General features: G+C 39.4%; 2 protein-coding genes across 3 annotated transcripts in view; one reads left to right on the top strand and one right to left on the bottom strand.

Annotated features, from left to right (window-relative positions):
- The window catches only part of ME1 (malic enzyme 1), a 194956-nt gene extending 178449 nt beyond the window's left edge, over positions 1–16507 (top strand). For both annotated transcript variants that reach the window (XM_085299198.1, XM_085299197.1), the window contains 5 exons: positions 1043–1148; positions 3325–3467; positions 6358–6531; positions 13702–13800; positions 16169–16507. In XM_085299198.1, the coding sequence (XP_085155324.1) occupies positions 1043–1148; positions 3325–3467; positions 6358–6531; positions 13702–13800; positions 16169–16336 (690 nt within the window). In that variant the 3' untranslated portion in view covers positions 16337–16507. The remainder of the gene's footprint in view (positions 1–1042; positions 1149–3324; positions 3468–6357; positions 6532–13701; positions 13801–16168) is intronic.
- A 2807-nt stretch (positions 16508–19314) lies between these two features.
- Positions 19315–23069, bottom strand: RWDD2A (RWD domain containing 2A). The gene is made up of 3 exons (XM_085299196.1): positions 22893–23069; positions 22409–22630; positions 19315–20427 (listed from the first exon to the last, which is right to left on the bottom strand). The coding sequence occupies exons 2-3, from the start codon at positions 22622–22624 to the stop codon at positions 19750–19752; spliced, it is 894 nt and encodes a 297-aa protein (XP_085155322.1). The 5' UTR covers positions 22625–22630; positions 22893–23069; the 3' UTR covers positions 19315–19749.
- Between the last annotated feature and the right edge of the window lie 477 nt (positions 23070–23546).

Here is a 23546-nt window from a genome sequence, read left to right as displayed (position 1 = left end):
AAAGAGAAGAAAAAGGCCCCAAACCAAAATATTCTGTTTGCCAGCTCTTGGGGTTGCTGTCTGAGGAGCAGCAGAGGGATTTGGTGACATGATTTGCACCGCAGCACATCGCTGCATCACTGGAAGTGCCTACTTTTGAGCGAGGTTTTCTAAGGCATGAGGATAATGTGAGTCTCGRTGGTGTACCCATTTTAATCCGTTCTGCTGAAATATTCGGATACTCTGTACAGGGATGTTGAACGTATTTGATCAACTGGCATCACTTTCACAAAGGTCACTTCTCTGCCACCCACCTTCCCCGCAGCTCAGCTCTTGCTTGCAGACTGAACRCAGATCGGAGTGTCGAGGCTCTTGTCCGCCTGCAGCGCGTTGCACTGCAACGTGCCTGAACCCGCGGCAGCTGGAAGTTTGCTGGTATTGATCAGGTTGAAACTTGTTGCACAGTAAGCCAATTTGGATAGTGCAGAAACAATAAACAGGACGTCAGAATTAGTTTACTTCATCCTTAAGTACGAAAGAATTAAATGTGAAGTGTAGGGAGCCACATGATGTCTATTTTAGTCTCTATACTTTTACACTAGCAAAAAAGTGAAAAAGATACAAGAATAGTACATTTCTTTTGATAATAGTTATGAAATTCCCTTCCACCTAGTGCTTCCGTGGTGTGTTATATAAATATATTTATACTTTATCACTAGTAACTTTAAAAACTTGACCAAATGTCAACAGGTATGGCAACTTTAAGAMCGCTTCAAAGAAGACGCATGTTTTTTTTCATGCAGTTATTACAGTTGAGTTCTAGACCTTTTGCAAGTTTTAAATGAATGAATTTGATTTACCTACTTCTTAGCAAAGTAGATTTGTCCTAAGCTGTCCTAAAAATGGTAGCTTTGTGCGATGTAACTTTTACTGATATGGCATTTGTTGATAGAAGTTAAAGGAAGTACGACATGTTAAACCAGATACTTTGGTAACTGATTATCCCAGGATATTATGGTTCCAATATGCTTATAACAAATACTTTTCTTWTTCCCTCACTCAGGGGCGTGCCTCACTAACGTCTGAGAAAAAACGTTTTGCCCATGAACATGATGAAATGAAAATTCTAGAAGATATCGTTAGAGACATAAAACCCTCTGTGCTAATAGGTAATTTCTTTTACTTTAAAGCAGTGACCTTATTCTCTGAAAAAAATGGGGATGTGGCTTTGTCTGAACGCAAGATCAAGTTCCTCCAAACAGAGTTTACCTTTGTTGTTTTAGAAAACACTAAGCACGTAGTGAATCCTATTAAGCAACTGGCAGKCAGTGACTGTCCAGGTATGGAACAGTGCTTTCACTCCAAAGCATTCATTTCGCAGGTGGAATAATCCAGGTTGGTTTAGGCATCTAATGGAGAACCGTATCACTTTTCTAAATTGCTTCTGATTTAATGTGAATGCTCACATTAAACAACCTCCAAATTAGAATGAGGCACCTGAGCACTAAGCACGTGTAAAGCTGTGCTGAGATGCTCATTCGCGTGCAAGTGACAGCAGGTTTGAGAACTGACCCAAGAGACACCTGGACTCCAGGCTTTCCGCTCTCAGTAGGGTTTGAGTCTGTTCCTGCTCTCCCAGAGAGGGAAGAACAGCTCTTTTTCCTGCTGTTGAAGCCCAACATCCACTGTGAGGAAGAGAGGAGAGTTTCAGGCACCAGGGACTCTGAGCAAGAGGAGGCTACCTTCTAAATGAGCCGAGTGAGAGGGGCTCCCTTGGGAATAAAGAACCTTGCATTTATCTGTTCTTCTCTAAATGCGTGGGGAGTAAGACCGGATCCTTGGATTCCCAACTCCTGTAGGCTAGGCAAAGATGTGGATTTATTTGTCATCTCAAAAACAGGAAGCCCCCTTGCGGTTAGTGGAGCATCTGAGGTTGGAGCTGTGGTACTGGCTATATCTCTACACTGAAGCAGCAGCAGCATCCAGCCTGAGTTAGATGCAGTCATTCTGCAAGACTGGCATTTAATCCCTGTGCAAAGCATTTATAAGCATGGACAATATGGAGAATGGAAAAGCATCCTTTTTAATCTCTGGTGGGATGGGGTTTATTCAGAAAGATTGTTGCTCTCAGGGAAGCCTCTCAACCTCAGAACATCTCTCTGGGATTATTCATCAATTGTGGCTGGAGATGATAGTGATAGTGAGCTGTGGAAGACAGACTTTTTTTCATTTTCTTCTCCTCACATCAGGAAAAATTGAAACCTAGTACACCTAGTACACTGCATTTGAGAGAAATGGTCCAATCTATTGTATGAGACTTTAGGAGACAGGATTGCACTTATCTACTCTGTATTGGATTTATCTGGGGGTGGGATGATACATACCTATTTTATAGAAGGGGCCTGAAAAAAGTGGAGTGAGAAATTTGCTAAACTGCACGGAGGTGTAGAGGTTCTGCCTTTGCCAGGGACGACACCTAAGTGTCACTGTTGCTGCTGGAGTTGCAAGAGCCAGTGTCATCAGAAGCTTCTCGTGCTTGCTGGCACCACAGGGCTAAGGTCCCTGCATTTTCTCCTGGAGAACAGGCTGCACCACTGCTGGTCCCGAGGTCACCGACTGCTGCAGAATATCGACACTTGGCCTCTCTGCAGGCCTCCGGCCTAATTACATTTTGGCTGGTACCCATCAGTTCTGTGTAGACCTTGTGCGAATTTGTGCATGAGGAATCCGAGGGTGCTGGGCTCAGTTTGTAGTAGTAGCAAGATGGTCTTTTTGAAAGAACATGACACGGTACTTCACTGTTACACATTTACAAAGTATTTTATGAATTAACTAGTTACCATATTGCATGCATGTAATCCACACTGCTTTAGAAGTCCTGCTACTTGAAAATAACATCTTCCATTAAGTCATACAAAATTAAAAGCTGAGGCAGGAAGGATGCTGGTCAGATGTGCTGTGGAAGGAGGCCTGTGGAAACTGGGGAGACACAACTTCAAGAAGTGGCTCTCGAGTAAGGTTTCCCTATGTTAGTTGCAGGTCATAACATGCACTATTGCTGAATCACAGGGGTTATTTTTACAGACAATCTGCAGGTTACACACATGAAAAAACATGAATTTATAGTACCTGAAGAAGCAAAATCTTTCTTGCAGAACGGTTTTTTTGTTTGTTTGTTTGTTTGGTTGGTTTTTTTTTTAACACTGTTGGAAAAGAAGTTGAACTACATTTTAGATGGGGACGTATGCAACAGAAGAAACCTGGTTCTTTTAAAAGTGACCTGCATGAGTTACCTTGAACAAATTGCATTTGTTTGCTTGTTAAATATGTGTTTTTCTTGTTTAGGAGTTGCTGCAATTGGTGGTGCTTTTACCAAACAAATTCTTCAGGATATGGCTGCTTTCAACAAACGTCCTATTATTTTTGCTCTCAGCAATCCTACCAGCAAAGCAGAGTGTACTGCTGAGCAGTGCTACAAGTATACAGAGGTAACCAAAGTTTAACATCTGTTCAGTATATGTAGTGCTTATTGCAAATTGTAAACTAAATTTAATATGGGATAAAGATGAAGATTGGAATAGCAAATAGTAATCATGTTTCTGCATATGTATAAAAATGAGTTAAATAGCAGGATTTTGTAGTTCTATCAAGACACAGTTTCACTGAAGTCGATACATGCCTGAACCCTCATAAAATTTTTAATAGCTTTTGTAGGATGTAAGTCAAGATTTGCTGTTCTTTATTGTAACTGAGGCATCAGTAATTGTCAATTATTAAAGCCTTAAGGCTATTTTTGAGTTGTACCATTCTGTGTAATAAAAATACACAGTGGCATGCTTTTCCTTAGGGATTTTATAAATACTGTGTAGGATAAGAACATGCCTCAGTATGGGAAATACAATCTTTAAAATAATTATTAAGAATAGGGGTAATGATTGACCCCTTTTAAAAAGATTTCTGTTACTGAAACATGGGTGCAAATTAAGTGAACTGTATTTGCTTATTTGAAGTGTTTCGTAATTATACAGGTAAGTGCCAATAAGCACATTCTCTTGCAATTCAGTCTAGAGTTTGCTCTATACGAGTAGTTGACTATATATGTTTTACAGTGGATTCGTGTGGATGTCTTTGTCAAGTACAGGGCAGTTAGTATGGAAGTTTCACAGTGTTTAGAAGACAAATTTAGCATGCCCATTCCCCACTGAGAAGTACACAATTATAGTGCAATGCAAGAATCAGGGAAGTGGACTCCATAAAGGGTTGGTTATAATGAGAAACTACATCTGGTAAACGGAGCAAAAGATACACTGCAGTGTTTGATGTGTCACCAAAGTGTATAATAAGCAGGCCATGATAATACTGCCTGACACCAAACTAAACAGAATACCCTTTGAAGAGCTGAATAGGAACAGTTGTGTATTTAAAATGCACATTTTCAGTTCCCTAAAATAGGCATAGATATTTCTGATACAAAGCACTTCTTAAGTCTTTAACGGCAACATTTATCACTTTAGCAGTGTTTGCATAGAGAGAGACTGGCTTCTCATGAGCTTCCCCAGCTAAATTTACTGCTTAAATTGTAGGGTACTCCCTCCTCAGCAAATAAAAAGCTCAGGACCTTTGGGCCTCTGAAAAGTCACTTATCTTATTATTCCAAAATTGCATTTTCTGGTTTAGAAATTACTTCCCTCTCCCTAGATGTCAGAAGTGAACTAGAGAAAATATGAGTGGTCGTGCTGCAGATGAATCGCTTGCAATCACTTGCAGCTTCTGTCACTGTTAAGTGGCACTGGGTTGTGTTGGCCTCCGTTCAGATCAGGGTGTTTCTCAACCCTGAAGTGAAAAGTGAGATTCATCAGACTTGAAACTTACTGACAACCCTGCTGTGTGCTCTCTCAGCACCCTGATAGTATCACACCGCTAAGTGTGCGTGCTACTGAATGATACCAGACCTAATATTGCTAATGTTAAGCTATCAGCAACATGAGCCTTGTCTCCATTTCTGGGCCGCCCCAAACCCGTCCCTCCTCCCCAACTGTCTGGTGCCAGTGCCAAAGCTGGCCCTGCCTGGCCTCTCCCCACTAGCAGTGAGGGGCAGGAGAATGCCTGGAAGCCACCTGCACTTGCTTTTCCAGGCTCTGGCCTGTAGGCCTGCACCTGCTCCCCAGTACAGTGCCAGCATGGAGCTGCATGAGTATTTGGGTCCTGGGAACAGATTTAGAGACCCCATGTGAACAACARTGTAAAATGAGTTAGAGTTTGTTCTCTGGTCACAGAATCGCAGAATAGTTGGGGTTTGAAGGGACCTCAGGAGATCCTTGGTCAGCTGCAGCAGGCTCAGCTGGAGTTGGTTGCCCAGAACCCTGTSCAGTCTGGTTATGAATATCTCCAAAGGTGGAGACTCCACAACTTCTTTGGGCAACCTGCTCCAGTGTTCAGACAYCCTCACAGTAAAAAAGTATTTTCTTATGTTTCAACCTAGTCACCTTCCTGGCCCTTCCTTAGCACAAGTGATACTGTATCCATACTGTTAAACCCTGAAACTCCCCAAAACAGGTTGGTGCTTCCTTATGGTCTGTTGGGACCAGTCTGTGCGTGGTGCCTGGACACTATCAGGAACTGTGCTAGTTGGCACTACACAGAAATCTGCTAGGAGYGTGCTGACAGTTTATCAGTATGGGATGATCACACACCAGTGCCTGAGATAGTGCCCTGGCCCTGCTCCATATGTTACATGTAGCCAAAAGGTCAGGACAGGGTCGGTCCTCTTACCAGCTTATGCTACAGGTCGCCCCAGGAGGTGATGTCCCAGGGACAGAGCTTGCCCCTCCGGCATTGTGTTGAGCTGCAGAGTGGGTGCAGGGGCTTGGAGAGGGGAGCTGGTGAGGGGCAGAGACCCCTGCCTCRCAGCCCCTCAGAAATCCCCTGACCCTTCATCCGAACGTAACAGGCAACACCAGTGGCGCTGGCACCGTTTTTGTGGAAGATCTCCCACTGCACTGGGAAAAATTCCAATAGCATCGCGCGTCGTTATCACAGCAGTATTGTCCACTTTGAGTTTTACGACTTTTGGTATTTTCTGTATATCTTCTTCCCATATACTGTTCTTCTGGTGTGGGAGTACAAAATGAGTAATTTATGCTGGCTTTCACTTTTCTCTCTTTTCAGCTGTACTAGTGTCTACCTTACCTGGTTAAGGCAAGTAGTTCCTCTTGGCATATGTTCAGTCAGATAGCTCTAACAGCCTCTCAGAAAAGTGATTAAATAAATAGATGTAACCCGGCTTCCCCAGTGGTAGGTATTTAAAAGGGTGTACAAAGTATTTCAACAACTTCTCTCAACTAACATCCTTTGTTTTGCTCTACTGTTACCATTTAGGGACGTGGCATTTTTGCCAGTGGAAGTCCTTTTGATCCCGTCACTCTTCCAAGTGGACAAACTCTATATCCTGGACAGGGCAACAATTCCTATGTGTTCCCAGGAGTTGCCCTTGGCGTTGTTTCATGTGGACTGAGACATATTGGCGAGGAGGTGTTCCTCACAACTGCTGAGGTACTGTATTAAAATTTATWTAAATTCCTTAATTTAGTAACTTGGTAATAATTAAACAGAATTAGCCAAACATTTTTAAATTGGAAAAAATATTGTTTTCTCTGTTCAAGTGTTTTATTTGCAAAGTATATTTTTTCTATTCTATTTTCTATTCTATTTATTTATTTGTGAATAGAATGTTCAGAATTCTATTTTGAACAAGTTATTTTTAAATAGTTAATACTTGTTTGAAATGACATGATATAAACATCACCTTCTGCTGGAATGGAGAGAAGAGAAAGGAAGATTTCAGTACTGCATAGAGACAGGTGCATGCAGATGCATACAGTGTRTGTACATGTGCATATAAATTTAATTCTAGACTGAAAGAAACTATATCTGGATGTTGGTAGCTTTGGGGTAACATTTGTGCATGTTTTGCTTACAAATATTATTTGGATTTCTTTAAACTTTTTGGTATTTTTGAGTAGGGGCGTTAGCATCATGTTTCTTGTGGACCTCCCTTGCTAACAGCTGGTAAAAGTGCTGTATTACTCTGTGGTTCCTTRCACCACAATTTAATATAATTACCATGCTATTCTTCCCATTTTATTTCCTATTCTTTTCTTTCTCAATGCAATTTTTCATGATCTGTGTTCTGATGTTATCCAGCTTTGCTCTCTCCTCCTTTATCCTTACTCAGTGGGCAGAGATGTGAGCAGAAAGCAAGCACATTTGGTCTGGGGGAGTCATTCACCACTCACTTCCAGAGGTTTTTCAGAATCTGACACCCGCCCCCTTCCAGTAGGACATCACATGTGCACAGGATTATATGTTCAACACCTGTTGGAGAAGAATGTGGGCTTTATTGTTCAGAATCCCATATTCAAGCAAAAAAAATAACAACTTCGGTTAAAACTGAATGCTAAAAAAAAATCCACCAAAACAATAAATCAATCTTTCTATGGCCGTTTATCACTTAARAAAATTGTAATAATCTGTGCTTTTCTGAGTGCAGCATCTTTGCTTCCCTTCTGCTATCATCTCATTGCACCCTTACCACTCTGTCCTCCTGACCTGCTCCTTCCCGCTCCTGCCCTGCCCTGCAGTTCCTCTTCCTTTGCCTCTGGCTCAAACTGAGATCAAGGTAATGAGCCTCACTGGACTCAGCTAGCCACAGCAGAAGGGGTTACCACTGCTCCAACTGCTTGTTGCTCGGCTCTCAGCACCACATTCCCAAGCTCATCCCACTCAGAGGTGGCCCATGTTCAGCACTGTCAGTGGATCTCATTGGAAAGCCCTAAGAAGTGTGAGGTGGTTTGACTGTGTCCATGMAAGGTCATTAAAAACTGGATTCTTTTTGCCTTTTTAAGGGAGATGGCAATGAGGGTGATTAGCTTCAGTATACTGAGTTAACTCTAATTAACTTACATTCACTTCACTGTTGATTTCTCCCCAGTACAACTTGTACCAATTTACAATCCACAAAGCTTCACAAGAGTGCAGTGTCCTAATCGTCAAGGCAGCTCGATGAGTGTGCCTGAGAATACATGGGTAGTGTAGGTAGCATACAGAGGAAGCCTAAAACCAAGTGAAAGTATCAGCCACTATGGAAAGCTCGAAGAAGATAGCAAAAGTGAGAATACCTGACTCAACTCTTCCAGCTTTCTCTAATGAATATTGCATTCAAGGACTCCTGCTCCTTGTGTCCTCTTGAGGGATACAAGTGAAGAAAGTGGTCTTTTACTATCACTCTGAGGCAATTTTAATTCTATGATCTTACGACTGACGGTATATGTGAGATGAAGCTTTCTTAAAGGGCAGGCACTTGCATACTACCCCAGCTGGATTTCTGAGAGTTTTTTTAAGGTGTGTGCTGTGATACCTTTAAAAAAGTTTGCTGGCAGCTTGCCCTCTATAAGAAGGACATTTGCAATTTCCATCTGTAAAATTAGTAAAAAGCCCAGACTGTCTCCACTGGCTTTAACCATCTTCAGAGGGCAACGATCCATCTCGTAAGTCTTTGGGTAATTATATCCTGCTGTTCTAAGTCTTCCCCTGTAATTTCAGTTGGATATGGTGTTCTTCACTTACTGGGCTGAACTGCTGTGTTAAACAGTTGTCGTATTTCGTTCTAGAAGTTGCTTCATTTTGGTTTGYGTGAAATGGGCCCTATATATAAAATGCTGTGGGATGCTTATGGATGGATGAAAGGTGACATATGGCGATCAAAGTATTTTTTAAATGGCAGTATGCAAAGTCAGCAAAAATCCATTGTGAACGGAGATGCTTAACTCTCAGAGAAGTAAAATGGTATCAGAAATCTTAGAGAAGTGTCTAAATTCTCTCAAGRTAGAGGTTCTCTCCTGCCTTTTCTTTTTCAGTAAAAATTTTGCTACATAAATTTCATCTGAAGCATGAAAGTCCCTAATAAGTTTGACACTTTTTTTCTTGCATGGAAWTTTTCTGTTCGCTCCAAAGTCAATGGACAGCTCTTCACAATACTTCTGCCGTTCAGCGCATTCACAAGTAGTCTCCTCTAACTAGGTTAGAGGTTGTCAGTCATGTGTCTGGATCTTGAGTGAGCTAAGGTCCATTATGAGCAAGCAGAAAACTGATYGATTTCAAAGAAGTCTTTGCTAGAAAAGGTATCAAGAATGTGAAAGCCAGGAAAGCTTATGCCCTTAGCTGAAATTACAGTACAAAGCAAAGGCAAAAGTGCTTTTCTTGTTTTCTGGATTTTTTAATGGGAAGGTAAAAGGAAGGTAATTTTACATAGTTCTTAGAAAAGTTGTCTGTATTCTCCATCTGAAATGGAAGTGCCCAAGAGGCTACAAAACTTAAAACACCAAAAATATACTTGTTAGATAAAGGGACCTTCTCATTTTGTAATGGTAACATATCTGAAAAATACAAGTATAAAAAATAAGCAGCTCAGGCTGTTTGCCTGCATCTCCTGAATTCTCGCTCTGCCACCTCTCAAATTAAATCTGATAAAAGTCACAGTTAGCTTATTGTAAGTATACAGATTCTACTTTCAGGTGTTCTTTTYTTCATGCCAAGTAAAATAGAATGTAACTTTGATTTTGGTTGATAAATCTAAGGTACTAAGCTGTAATACCTCTTAATTGCAAGCAATTTCTCTGTGATGACAAGGGACATTACCTATTCTTCAGAGTCCTCTCAAACACAACAAAAAGGCCAGAGAATTATGAACTAATGAAATATTCTTGGCAAGTGTGACCTGCAGTTACGTTAGTCCAGAGATAATCCCATTAAATCCTTTCATTATGGAAAGTATGTATGTCCTGAAAAAGCCAAGATGCCCCTACTTGTTTTATACCATCTGCCCAGTCTTGGCTGCTGTTCATTTAGATCATAGAATAAGCTCATTTCTTTATTAAAAGCTTCAAATAATTCAACTTTAAAACATCAAAATGGCCATAGTGGGTCAGACTCAAGATCCAAGCAGTCCAGTATCCTTCTGTGAATGTAATTAGTAGCAGAAGCTGAGGGAAAAAGGACAAGGGAGGGGAAAGGATAGACCGATGCTTCTGTTGCGGTGGCGTCCCAGGTTCTGGCAGCCTGTGCTTTAAGGACTTCCTGAGCTGGAACTTCTATCCCTGTGTGGATTTCTCTTTCATAAATGAGCCTAATGGCTTTTTAAGCCATTGAACGATCTTGGGCAATTAATGTCACAATTTAACTATGAGTTCTGGACTAAAAAACACTTAATTCCTTTTGTGATTTCCTGCTGATAATTTGGGTTTCCTATATTGTTATGAGAAATATTCACCTTCATTTGTCTTTTGGACCTTCTTCCAGTCTTCTCTTTTTCATGTCCTTTCCCTAGTCTATTTAGTAAATCTTCTTGTACAAAAACCTCCCCATCATCTTTTTTACTCTTTGTACCATTTCTGATTCTATTCTTTTTTTGTTTGACTGAGGTGGAGCAAAAATGCACACTATTCGAAGTGATGATACATTACAGTTTTATACAGTGTCATAATTAAACTTTCTGTATTGACCTCTCTTATTCTTAATAATTCCAACATTGATCCATCTTTTTTTTCCTCTACCAGTGACTGATGTTCTGCAAGAACATTTTTCAGAGACCACCTGAAAAATGTATCATTCCCTTTGAAAATGTTTCTTTCTGTTTGTGCTTTTGCAATTTTAAATGCTTTTATTGGAGTTTTTCAGAACAAATAGTTATGACATCTGTATAGCCTAAATTTGCAACTGCTTGCAGTTTGAGTAGTCTTGCTCAAATGTTATCTGACTTGCTTTGTACCATCTCCATCACAAAACAGAAGTATTCTACTCCCTACCTTTTTTCAGCGCTGCATTACATTAACAGCAACTTTTTATTGATTTCTTCAGATTTCATGTTTCCTACAGAACTCTGTTAAACTGTTAACAGCAAAATTCACTGTTGCAAGCTCCTTTTTACACATTCAATTGCAAATCCTGTTTGATTTCATCAAAGGGCTGCGTACCATTGTTAAATAACCTAGTTGTTGTTCATGCGAAAAAGCAAAAACTAGGAGATCTTATGTTGTCTTAGCTCCCTCTACTGTTTTTTTTTTTTTTTTTTTTTTTGTGACTGCTGTATTTCTCAATATCAAATTAAAATGTAAGCAAGTAATTTCCCTTTAAGCATTATATCTTGGATATAATGTCTTGTTGCCCTTGTTAACACTTTCTCTTTGAATGGAGGAACTTACTACTTACTACAGCTACCAGTTTGCTGAGTAAATTGCAGAAGAGAGCAAGATTTCTCTTTGAACTGGAGTTACCATAGTGTTAGCTCTCTTCATTCAAAGTTTTTGCCACCTTCTGCAAGGAGGACAAATTCTTGATAGTCARGCATTTCTTTTGAGGCAGTACTAGTGGTTATTTACAAGCAACGCACCCAAGGTCTTGTTTTCTGCATACAACAGGAATTGTAGCAAGTTCCAGGACTTCTCATGTTTTCAGAACCTCTCATTGGTCATGCACAGCTCCACCAAACATTATCCAGATCAGCATTTGCCTTCTATCTATAGAATAACCTTACAGATCACATCACGCAGCGTTATCTCATCACTCGTAGACTAGTCAGTGCTTTGGCTCTAAACTTTTGTTGTCTGTGATCTAATGCAAAGATGCATCTAAGTGCTCTCACATTTTTCCTCACGGGAACATGAAGGGTGCATCTACATCACTCTTTAGTATGGATCAGAAGTGTCCCTACATAATGCACCTTGGTTTACAGTGTGGCATGGTGTTGGGAGAGGAAAGGGACACATTTCCTTTTGGATGATGCTGAACGTAAGGATACAGTCATTAGGCATAGTCCTGGAGTTTAGGATACTAAGTATCCTAAGTACCCAGTAAGTATGTACTAAATATGCAATGGAAGCTGTTTATAAAATGTAACAGATTTAAGAAGCAAGAGCAGTTGCTTTGGGTAAAGAACCTCCTTTTACTGTGAGTTAGAGGTTTCTGACTGTTCAAAGGGCAAGTGACCTCCTCCGCAGAGTAATTTCCTTTCTGTCCCAAAGCAGCATATGGAAATGTACTTCTGGATTCTACTGATGCAAAACTTTCTTAAAAATACTTTTTTAATATTTTGTTTTGAGAACTATAGTAGATAATTATAGTGGAAGTAACTTAAAAACTATATAAAGCCAGTCTGTGTTTAATATATGAATTTTGTGCTTAATAAGTTTATGAGATACTTAGATTTGATTATAACTAGTAGCTCCCTAGAACATAAAAAGACAGGCAATTAAAAAAATGAAACCTTCAAGTCCAACAGAGAGATTACAAAGTAGAAGACAGGTWAACAGGCTGAAGCCAACTGATTATCAGGCTCATCAAATGCCCATCAGGATTATCCCGAAATACTATTTTCCATTTCAGATCCCAAAATGACAAGCATAAATACTAGCTAACGATAACAAGTATATCATTAGACCTAAAGGCAGCTCCAGGACCCTTTGGTTCTTAAATAGTGTCTGCTCTAGTAATAGATGAGGCTGATGAAGTAAATCCACAGCAAAATGTGCATGCAGTGTCTTTCCTCACTCTGCTGAGAACTCCCTCACACCGCAGGGTAATAAAGGATTTCTTAGGTGACCAAGGGAACACAAACAAACAGCTTCTCCAGCTTGTAGTGTTTTCSTGACCTGTTCTTTGCTAGAGATAATTACCAAACATTTCCAGTCTTACTAAAAAGATTCAGGCCATGCAGGAGATGTTCGCTTCAGAAGATGTGAATCGGAACTTCTGAATCCTTCCTTGTTTCCATTAGTCAGTCTGGTGGAAAATCAAGCCAAGACAAAACAATTTCTTCAGTTATCTGGTAGGGCTGAGATGACGGACCTGTTGCAGCCTTTAAGTGGTATGGGTCTGTTGTTCCAACAAGCCAGAATTCAGCATTAGACTTTCTATTTCTACATTTGACTGCAGTGATCTGTAGGACTTCAGAAGATGCTGGATAATATTTTTAGAGAATCAACAGCTTTTACTTAACTTTGTTCTGTGGTTGTTCATCATATTTTTATGATCCCATACAGGTTAGATTTGGGAGCTAGATGTACAACAAGCCTGCCCAGCCACTGGTAATYTTTTGTAAAGTGTTTTGCACTTTTGAACTGAAAAACTATGCAGTATTCTCTGCATAGGCTGACTTAACAAGTGTCAGAATAACAGGTGTTTCTTTAATTTTAAAAGTATTTTTAAAACTAAGATTGACAGCTGGAGGGATTCCTCAATTTATATCTCATACTGAAGCACTTGCCAGCTTAAGTGTATCATGGACTAATTCAAGACCCTGTTCCTTCGGGAATTTCCTCTTAAGTGGAAATGCTTAACAAAATGGTATCAGATTTTACATTACTAGTCTTCCTTTCTCTCCTSTCCCATCTACAAGCATATAAATGAATAAACATTTAATACAATCAGAGCAAAATAATCTTATCATCTGAATGAGAAAATGGCATTTTGCACTCTCTAAATTTCTAGCTCTTTTGTAGACGTTCCTAGTAGTAAGGTTGGTTGTTAACAAACGCTGCCTAGGTGGATTAAGCAGTATCTGCAGAATTTGCCAAAGAGGAATCATTTCTTTCCTTGTTAAGACTAGATCACTCATAAAGCTACAGCTGTGTTGGCATTTGAAGTTAAACATATCTGCTTTATCTCTAGGTAATAGCTCAGCAGGTTTCAGAGGAGAATTTAGCAGAAGGTCGTCTGTACCCTCCTTTAGTCACTATTCAGGATGTGTCACTGAAAATTGCTGTGAAGGTAAGTCACCCCTATCTTCTGTGACTTTTTTTCTTCTTAGGCTCTCTGTATAATTTAACATTTCCTTTGATGAACTAATGTGTCTTCATACATGTTGAAGTTGTTTCACATCAATCTTGGCCAAGTAGTAGTTTCTAAATTAAATTCAAGTTCATAGATAAAACTCCAAATTTATTCCAAGTGCAAGAAGGAAAGAAATGGAAGTATAGCAGATTCRCTGCTTATTTACCAATGTTAAAGTGGAATGATGTCTCTAGAGCCCGCACTGCACTACCTGCCGGTTAGGGACATTAGGCCAGTTGGTGCCCAAGCTCAGTCATGAAAGCTTGCAGGTTTTGTCCCTCCATGATTATCAGTTGTCAAGAGGATGAGTGACACTGTTCGTCCTGACACTGCTTCATTTTGTTCTGGCCTATCAGAAAACTAACTGCAGGGGATGCTTTTCTGTCTACAGCTTTTTTTCTTTTTTTTCCTTTTTTACTGGCAAATACAGAATTTATGTGGATAGATTTTAAGTAACTGACCTAAACCTACAATTTCCCCCAAGAAACTTGGCTACTCTAGTAAGAAGAGGAAGCTTTAAAATAATGTTTTAAAATTTTTAATAATTAAAAAAAAATTTTAGATTTAAAAAAAATCTTTAAAATAAAAAACTCCAGGTCCTCCSTCATTCCAGTGGTCTTTTTGGCATTTGTATGGGCTTAATTTGTTCATCTCCTAGGATTTTTTTTTTTTTTTGGCTCTAATTCTTGGATTTCTCTCTTCTCAGTCATCTGAATATAAATAATGCCACTTATTGAAATTCTTTTGAAAGCACAGTGGAGAACCCTCATGCATGAAAAAGTTCCCTTAGCTGTTCTGTATATTAAAATAATTGTATTTGTTCTGTATATTAAAAAAAAAAAAAAACTTATTTCAGGTAGTTTTTTTGCACAAGTAATAACTCTATTCTGTAGAAATCAAAATATTACCTGGATTCCTCAGGCTAAATCAAACCACCTGTGTTTGGCAGAAAAACAGCAACAGAAGCTCTACCTCTGTTGACTCCGACAAGGTTATTTGTGTGTGTGTAGGTATAATACACAAAGGGAAAATGTTACGAAGTAATTCTTTTTCTGTCTGATCTCTATTGAAACTTTCTTCCTGCAAATACCAATTATGGCTTATACAGCCCAAGAGCATTAGTGGTGGTCTATGCTCTTTCAAGGGGAGGAATACTTTGAAAATTTTCTGGAATACCAAATCAGGGGTATAAATTCAGAACTCATTCAGCTGTGATAATTATGTGCACAGACCTGATGATGAACTCTTACACAGTAAAACACCTTACATGCTTCCCAGACAAATCAGGTTGGGCTTCAGATTAATCCTAGAAAGGAAGTCTAAATATAGTGACTCTTCCATTTGAGGTCTTAGCTTCTCACCAAGCTAAAACAATTATTTTCAAGTGAGGGCTGAGGAGAGCCCGAATAAGATCGTCTTTCTTTATTTCAAAGACTTGCTGTTGAAGCAGATCTTGCCAAAGATTACTGTTGCTTCAAAACAGGGCATCAAACATTGTTTTATAGAAGAATGTCCAGTCAAAAGTTATGTACTTTTCAAGTAGGTGTTCTTCAGGCACGAGAGGCTACCTTGATGTGCTGAGTGGGCTCCAAGCCCTTCAAAATTTCATTTTATTTTAGCTGTACTTGTGATACGATGATTGATTCACTTAGATATGACCTAATTGAGAAAAAAACAAGCAAATAAGCAAACCCACACACACATGCGCGCGCGCACACACACACACACACACACACACTGTATTTTTTCCCTCCAACCATCTCAGGAATCAAACCTGTTTACTATGTAGGACCATTTTTTTCTTGTGAGTTTACCTATGGCAAATATTAATAAGCTTCTCTCATACAGGGAGCACAGAAGCTCTAAACAAATCACATTTTCCTTACCGTGCTTTGAAGATAGTAAATTTGGGTAACCTGATGACAGAACAGCAGAAATTGTATCTCCTAGTGCTTGGGGTGTGTGGAATATTTTAACCACTGCTGCACAATAAAAACTAAGATATTACTGGATGAGGAGGAACACGGAACAAGTCACTGTATTTGTAACAATAAAGACAGATAATCTTGTAAGAGTTCAGAAGTAGCATGAGTAAGACTAACTTAAATGGATGCAAACATCATCCTCTTCCTAATCTTATTCACTATATACTAGCCCAGATTCAGTGTAAATTTAGGTGAATCCTCTGACAGCATTAGAGAAGGTGAGATTTTATACTGATTTTAAACTAATTCCTACTTAAATCGTGTTAAATGTACTGAAAGAGTTTATCGGCACTGATTAGAAATTTAATGTGTCTTTCCAGATTGCAGAAGAAGCTTATAGGAATAATACTGCCTCCTCCTATCCTCAGCCCGAAGACCTGGAAGCCTTCATCCGCTCTCAGATTTACAGCACCGATTATAACAGCTTTGTGGCTGACTCATATACCTGGCCTGAAGAAGCCATGAAAGTACAAACAGTAAATATTTAATTGGGAATGAACAAGCTAGCAGCAGTTAAAAGCATTAAAATATTGAGAGCATTTCTGCCTAGTAAACCTAAGAATAGTTTTTTTAAGATGCAGAAACTTCTTCTAAATTGTAATATTTCATTAGAAACTCAGGTTAAGAAGTTATTAATTATACATGAGAAAATAAAAATTAATCTGAGAAGTGAATTTATGTTGTTCATTTTTGGTTATTTTATATCCTCACATATCCTACACTAAAGTCTTATAGATCTTTGTAATCAAAATATGTGGTTGTACTTAAGTTCAGTTTTGTCACAAACATCAGTGAGAACAATACTAAGCTTAAGCAGACAAATACTACAATGGAAAATAATCTAAGAAATACATATGAGCGCTGTTTAAACTATTAAAGGTCACAATGTAATTTGCATAAATTGTCCAATCATTATTAAAAAAAMCAACCAACCAAACAAAAAAACTTTAAAGAATACAAGTTTAGGATATCTTTCCTCCAAAGAAAAGCCTTATTTATCTCTCTTGTGGTGCATAGTTCCAAAAATTTTATAGTGAGAACTAAACCTGTAGAACCTTTTGTTCATGTATAATTAGATCATTATAATTTTACATTTTTAATTTTAATAGCTAAACTGGTATCATGTAAATGCTTGAAGATTTCATTCCCTCTGCAGGATAACTGCTGTTTTGATATTCAGCAGTTGTTTAGCTTATAGTTCATAAAGTACTTGGACTTCATATTCTTGACAAAAAAAGGCGGCTTCTTTTTTAAGTATTCCAAGTATTTTATTACAAACATCAGCCATCTGTTTAGTAGGCCTTTTATGTATTAAACCTTGTACATTTACTGTTTTTATAAACAGCATAGAAATCTTTGAATATTTCAAGCTAATATATTTTTAAACACACATTGTATGTGATCAAAGTATTATTCTATGTAACAAACTTCCAAATCACTCAGCCAAGGCCTGCTGAATAATTACGGGGAAAAGAGTCCCATCATTATGGAGGGATCAAACACATTCTATTAAAGCTTTGATTTTTACTGAACATTTCTCTCTTACTGCTATCTGGATGTAGATTATCTATTTAGCTCAATTATTTCTTTAAGTATTCCATTTTATACTATTCTATTTCTGTCTATTTTATTTCTTTCTATTATTCCTACCTTAGTTTTTTAATTTCATTGCTAATTTTGAATGTTATGTTTTTCTACACACTAAATTCCATCTTAAGGTATCTTTGTACTTTTCTTACCCCTTCTAATTTGTCAACCAGTTATGAAACTTTGTAACCGGCAGTTTCCCTTATCCTGGTACAAATTTTATTTCCTCTGCAAAGCACAACTAAAGCATTCAGGGGAACTACTCATGACTCATGATTAGCATATCCAGAATTAAAAATCATGGACTCATGGTCTTCCTTAGAATCAGCTAACTAGACTGTGTCATCAGTCATTTCCCATTTCAGGAAAAGGGTGCAAACAACAAAGCTTTYGCTCAGAATAAAGCTTCAGCCAGCTCTGTCTCTGAGCTGAATACCCTTCTATGCAGCCTTTCTCACCTTTTGTGTTGGTGTTGCCTTTCACATTCCCGACTGCTGTAAGTCTCATGGGTAAGGCCTGTTGCTAAAACTGTTTTGCTACTTCTCACCAAGACTGAAAGTAAAATATTTTATTAGGGCTATAAAACTTGCATCATGTGGAATGTGCACTGGCACACTGACATGTCACCTGATGTTCTAAAAAATCCACAGAATTATCACTCCATGAAAAGTATAATGTACAGTTCTGGAAACAAAGTGCAGTTGCACTTTTTTTTTTTTAATTATCATACTTCAGCAGTATCTCTACAAAAACAAAATAGAATTTTATTTGTCCAGCCTCTCAGTTCTGCCATGGCTACAGACTGACCCCACAAAGAAGAGATACCTTTCCCTCATTACATAATGGGAAACYGTCAACACTTTTTTGTCTTACTGTGGTTTTTATAATATTGGCCAAAATTATGGCCATGTAAACAATATTCATACTTACCACAGTAATGTATACCATCATTCTGAACAAYCTGAAATTTTGTCATCACCTGTATTTCAGTATATTATGAAAAAAAAGTATTAAAAYATTTTGTTGTATTTTATTTGAAATAAAATATGTTACTAATTCTATAGTCTTTAAATATTTGCTGTCCAAATAGTCCTTTAGATTAGAACAACCCTAACTTCTACAGCTCACCAGGTAAGTCTGTTTTTCAGCTCCATACCAATTTTCATATTATTGTGCTCCAGGGACAAAGTGGAAGGCAACAAAAGCAGCAAGCTCRTGATTCTTTAAGGCACAGCTACTTGGACTTTTCAGTAGCACTCATCATTTGTGTATTATATTGATGATCTTGAAATATGATTTATAATGATCCATTATAAATTGGAAGTTCTAACTGAGATTCACTATCTGAACACAGTACACTGCCCAGAAGGAAAGAGCTACCTACTGAAGCATTAATATTTCTCTAACAAGTTCATGGAAAATTCTCTCTCAGTACTAACCTGACATAGGAGAGACTGGTTGAGTTGTATGCATTTTTATTTACTATATAAGGAAAAGAGATGACATTTAACTTTTGTTTATTACACCTCCTCTTACATGCTTTCATTTCCAAGGTGCTTGGCCTAGCAAAATACATATGAAATGTCATGAGCTGAGCAGCTGAAAAATTACTCTTAACGTAACCAGACCATAATGAGATGTTAGGAAGAATAGTTGGAAAATAATGGTCACTAAGGGCAATATAATTGTATGGGTACTACCCAAAGCATTCAAATGACAGGGTAATGTGGGAATTTTTTCCCCACTCTTTTATTTAAAAACAAAGCTTGATATCGTGGTTTGGTACAGGCTTTGCATTTCACTGAATGAAGTGAGAGCACATGCTTTGTAAAGCCGTACTAAACATTGCATGAAGTAAGTCATGAATATAGCAGTAAGATTTCTTTGAGCAGGATATGCTTTTTTATTGGAAACTGTATCGATCTGTTATAACATCTACTTCAGTCTTCTGTAATTCTATGTGTAAGTTGTTAATTACAGGCCTGCACCTCAGTTTAGTATCATACAGCATAGTACAGATGATGAGGCAGAACTGTGTAATTCAGCATACTGCACTGTTGGATTTTTATCATGTTGGAACCACTTCTTTGAGATGTGGTTCAGCRTGATGAATGTTGATTTTAGAATCTCAGAAAATAAGCAAATACTTCTCAGATACATGCAACAATTCAGAACAGAAGCAAAGATTAACTCCTTGAACTGTCCTTCTTGTCTGTTAAACATTTTCCCTTTTCACAGTAGCTGTAAGGCACAGTATTTCAATGTTTGCTTCGTTACCTGCTGTTCAAAATTATAACTCCTTTCACAGTTTCTCTTATTTGTCTGAAGGTTTGCCTTCAACACCAAATAAAATCTGAAAAATATGTCCACTTTGATGTTGTTTCAGGAATTCTAGGAACTGGCCCAGATCCATGTGATAGTCATTCCTCAGGCCATAATCACCATGTGCCTCAAACTGTAGGTCTTGAAAAGTGTGAAAGAGAYGAAGACTATCAACGTTCCCCTCAGTTTCTATACTCTCCACATGCTTGCATGAAATGTGCTTCCAACTGGGATACCTAATAACATGCCAGAACTCTTCACAGTTTTCTCTGATCCCCTCCACACAGATCACACCAGGTTTTCCTGTTAGGCAGAAGCCAGTCAGATTTAACTTCTTTGCACAATCAAAAATCTTTCTTCTCAATTCCTGCCTATATATATGATGGCTATAGATCCACATGCGATGAAATGTTCCTTTAAATACTTCTTCTTTTGAAGCACCTTCAGAAGTGATCTTACTGTTTTGCAAATAAGGCAGGCTGTTTTCCTTCACCCATTGGACAGCTGCACATATACACAGTTCACCTGAATCCAAAGAGCTGATGTGAGAAGTGAGGTGAGTGTTGAGCTGCAACTGTTGCTGTCTGTTCAGTGCATCTGATCTTGCAAAAAGTTGAGGAGCTACATGAGGATACATGTGAGGCAGCAGTACCTGCAATTCTACTTTTGCCTTAAAAACAGAATACACACATACACACAAAAAGAAAATGAATTCTGCAGTTATTGAAAGACATGCTAGTTTCTTCTTTGCCACATTATAAGGCAATATAATTAAGATAGATTGCCATATCCTAAAGCCTGGAATAATTTCTTGTTTTCCTTTCGCCTGAAGAAGCTATTCTTCTGCCTGTTCCTCTTCTTTTGTGGCACCTTGCTGAGACTTTCCCAACATCTCTAATGTTATCAAGGCTGATCCCTTCTGCTGTATTTCCTGAGATAATGATGTCACTTGACAGAAGTTGGATAGATATTCTCTAGGGATATTTCTACTGCACGCTTTATATGCTGCACTCAATGTTGCTTCAAAGGTAAATTACAAGGCTGTCAGAGTAAAGGGACAAGTGGCTTTTGAGAATCTTGCCCCTTACCAAATTCATGTATGATCAACGATCAGCAACTCATCACAGTCGCTGGATGACCATCTATACCAGGAGGGAAATCAGGGACAACAGTTAGATGGAAAAATGTTTATGACTGTACATATTGTGTATTGTTATTATTTGAAAAAAGGAGTCACCCTCACAGAGGAAGTGCTCTCAGAATTACATGGGGTAAAATCATTCTGATCCTAAGTGCACTTGAGGAAATGGAAACCTCTCAGTTATCTAGCCTGATCTCCTACTAGATCCTGCATGGGCTGTTGCATTTCTCTTTATTATTCCTATAGTGTCTTAAAATGGAACACTGCAATTCTCTGGAAACCAAACTCTACCTGCAGTATGAAGAACAGGAAAGGATTCACGTGTCCTCAGTGCCTGAGGCTCTTATTTACCATTACGGGACTTCCACTAAATTATACAAACATATGATTAGTCCTGCAGAGAGAAGCGAACTATGAAGTGACTAACCATCTTCCCAAGTTTCTTAAGAATCTGTCATGGGGAAAAAAAAAAAATCTTACAATATGAGCCCTCAACATACAGCTCACTGAACTTCTCTGAAAAGGCTGGGTACATTTTAGATGGATACCTAATCTTGTAGCTAAGTTTCCAAATAACAGTATTTACCTCTTTACCTTGTGATTTCTTCCAATGTTTAATTACAGCTATTTCTAGAAAACCACATCTACTTCTAGTTTGAGTCTGTCTACTTTCAACTTTCAGTCACTGTACTATTTTATATCCAGGCTTGCTCTAATGGCTGTTTTCTGTGCAAGTACTTACATCACTTATTGAAAAAAGAGGACAGGCATGACAACTAAGATAAGATAATGGAACTCATTACTGGGGTTAGGTTTAGYGCAGTTGGTTAGTGYGTGGTGCTGCTAATACCAAGGTTGCAGGTTCAATCTTTGTACGGGCTACGCATTTGAGGGTTGGACTAGATGATYTCCAGAGGTCCCTTCCAACCTTACCATTCTATGATTCTACAGTAAATATTGTTTCCCAGTTCCTTGGCTGATTTTAATGTTCATGGGACTCTTAACAGTGTTCCACTGTTTTTGACTATTTTTACATTAGTCGTCTTTTCAAGTACAAATCAATGAAAGTATGCATGGCAAAGGGCAGAGGAGAGAAAGATTAAGATGGTTTTATTAGTGGTTTATTAGTATGAAGTGCAACATATGCATTTACACAAAGAAAGCTTCACATTTACAATACACAACTCTTTATAAGCCAGTAAACTAACAACCCTCATATGGACAAAACTCTAGCTAAGCTCTTGCGAATGTTGTGTGTGTGTACAGCTGCCATCACTTATCTATTCTTAGAAGCAATTCTATTAGCCTTTCTTGCCCAAAGTTAAGACTCAAATAAGTAATTAAAATACAGCAGATGTTTATGTTACTCTTAGCTTTTGAAATGGCAAATAGAAAATACTTTTTTTTTCTTTTCTAGAGTAGGGTTGAGTGAAAAATCTTGTTCTTTAAGCATCTGCACTAGCAGTAAATAAGACAATACACATGAACACATCTAAATTTTAGTTCTCACCTTTGACTCCCCCACATCGATAGCAAYCAAATACTCAAGCTGCCGGGGCAGAGCTTCCTCAGAGTTTCTCAGATAGCGCTGCATGCCAGGCACAGCATCCTCATCACACAGATTTATTTCACCTTTTTTAGGAAACATTGAAAAGAGCATTTCCACTTCCAGGAGCTGGAGCTCCAGACATTCTTTTATTGTAGCAGCCATTACACTGCCCTCCATACACACCTGAAACGAGAAGCCTGGAGTCAAACCCCACGTTTTAAGTCACAGCAAGGTTTAACAGCCAAAGCACCACACCGTATTAGCGAGTAAGTCGGCCTCAGCAGAGTACCCCGGATTTTTTTTAGGAGAGAGTTTGCATTAAAACACGCCTGAGTGCAAAACGCTACAAGATTCCGCCGCTTAGAGGCGGCGCCTGTGCYTCGGCGGGGCGCATGCCTGGCAGGCAGGGCAGGGCGCCCTGCGAAGGCACGCGCGGCAGCCTCACCTGGCCGGCAACGGCTCCGACTGCCACCCGAGAGGGCTGCCGCCAACCGGCGCGGAGCGGTGGCGCTTCCTCCTGCCCTGCCGCCTCTCCACGGCGGGCGGGCGGGCGGTCAGCGAGGCGGCGAAGCGGCGCCAGCGCCGCCACCTCCGTCCGCTCAGCTCCCACAGAGCAGCCGCTGGCAGCAGCCCCACGTCACGCCGGGGAGGGGCGCGCCCCGCGCATGCGCGCTCGGCGACGTCCCGGGAGCGCCGGCGGCGTTCCCCCCCCAGCGGCCGGTAAAAGGTTGCGGAGCTCCTCCTGACAGGCTCTTACTTAGGAAACGTCCAAAGCCCCCGAACTCCTCGGGACTGTGAGATTCTTAACAGTGCTGTCAGCAGCCCTGTTAAAACCAGCACTGTTGTTAACAGCCAGGAGTTACTTTCAGGCTGTTGTAAAACTCTGGCACACCTCGAGGGGAGCAACAGGCTATTTACGTCGTAGCCCGCAAGTGTAACGGCTGGCTCCCTCTGGCATTTACCCCAGCAGGCGCCGTCTGCGGAGGAAAAGCCAGCGTTAATGCTCACCTGGCCACGGCTGGCGCCCAAGGGCAGAAATAATGCCGAGTTGTGGGCAGTCCTGCCGATCCCAAGCATTTATATACATACATACATACGT

The sequence above is a fragment of the Rhea americana genome, unplaced genomic scaffold (assembly GCF_003343005.1).
Source record: "Rhea americana isolate MKP2758 unplaced genomic scaffold, rheAme1 scaffold_147, whole genome shotgun sequence".
NCBI lineage: Eukaryota > Metazoa > Chordata > Aves > Rheiformes > Rheidae > Rhea > Rhea americana.
This window is presented reverse-complemented; position numbering and strand designations above follow the sequence as displayed.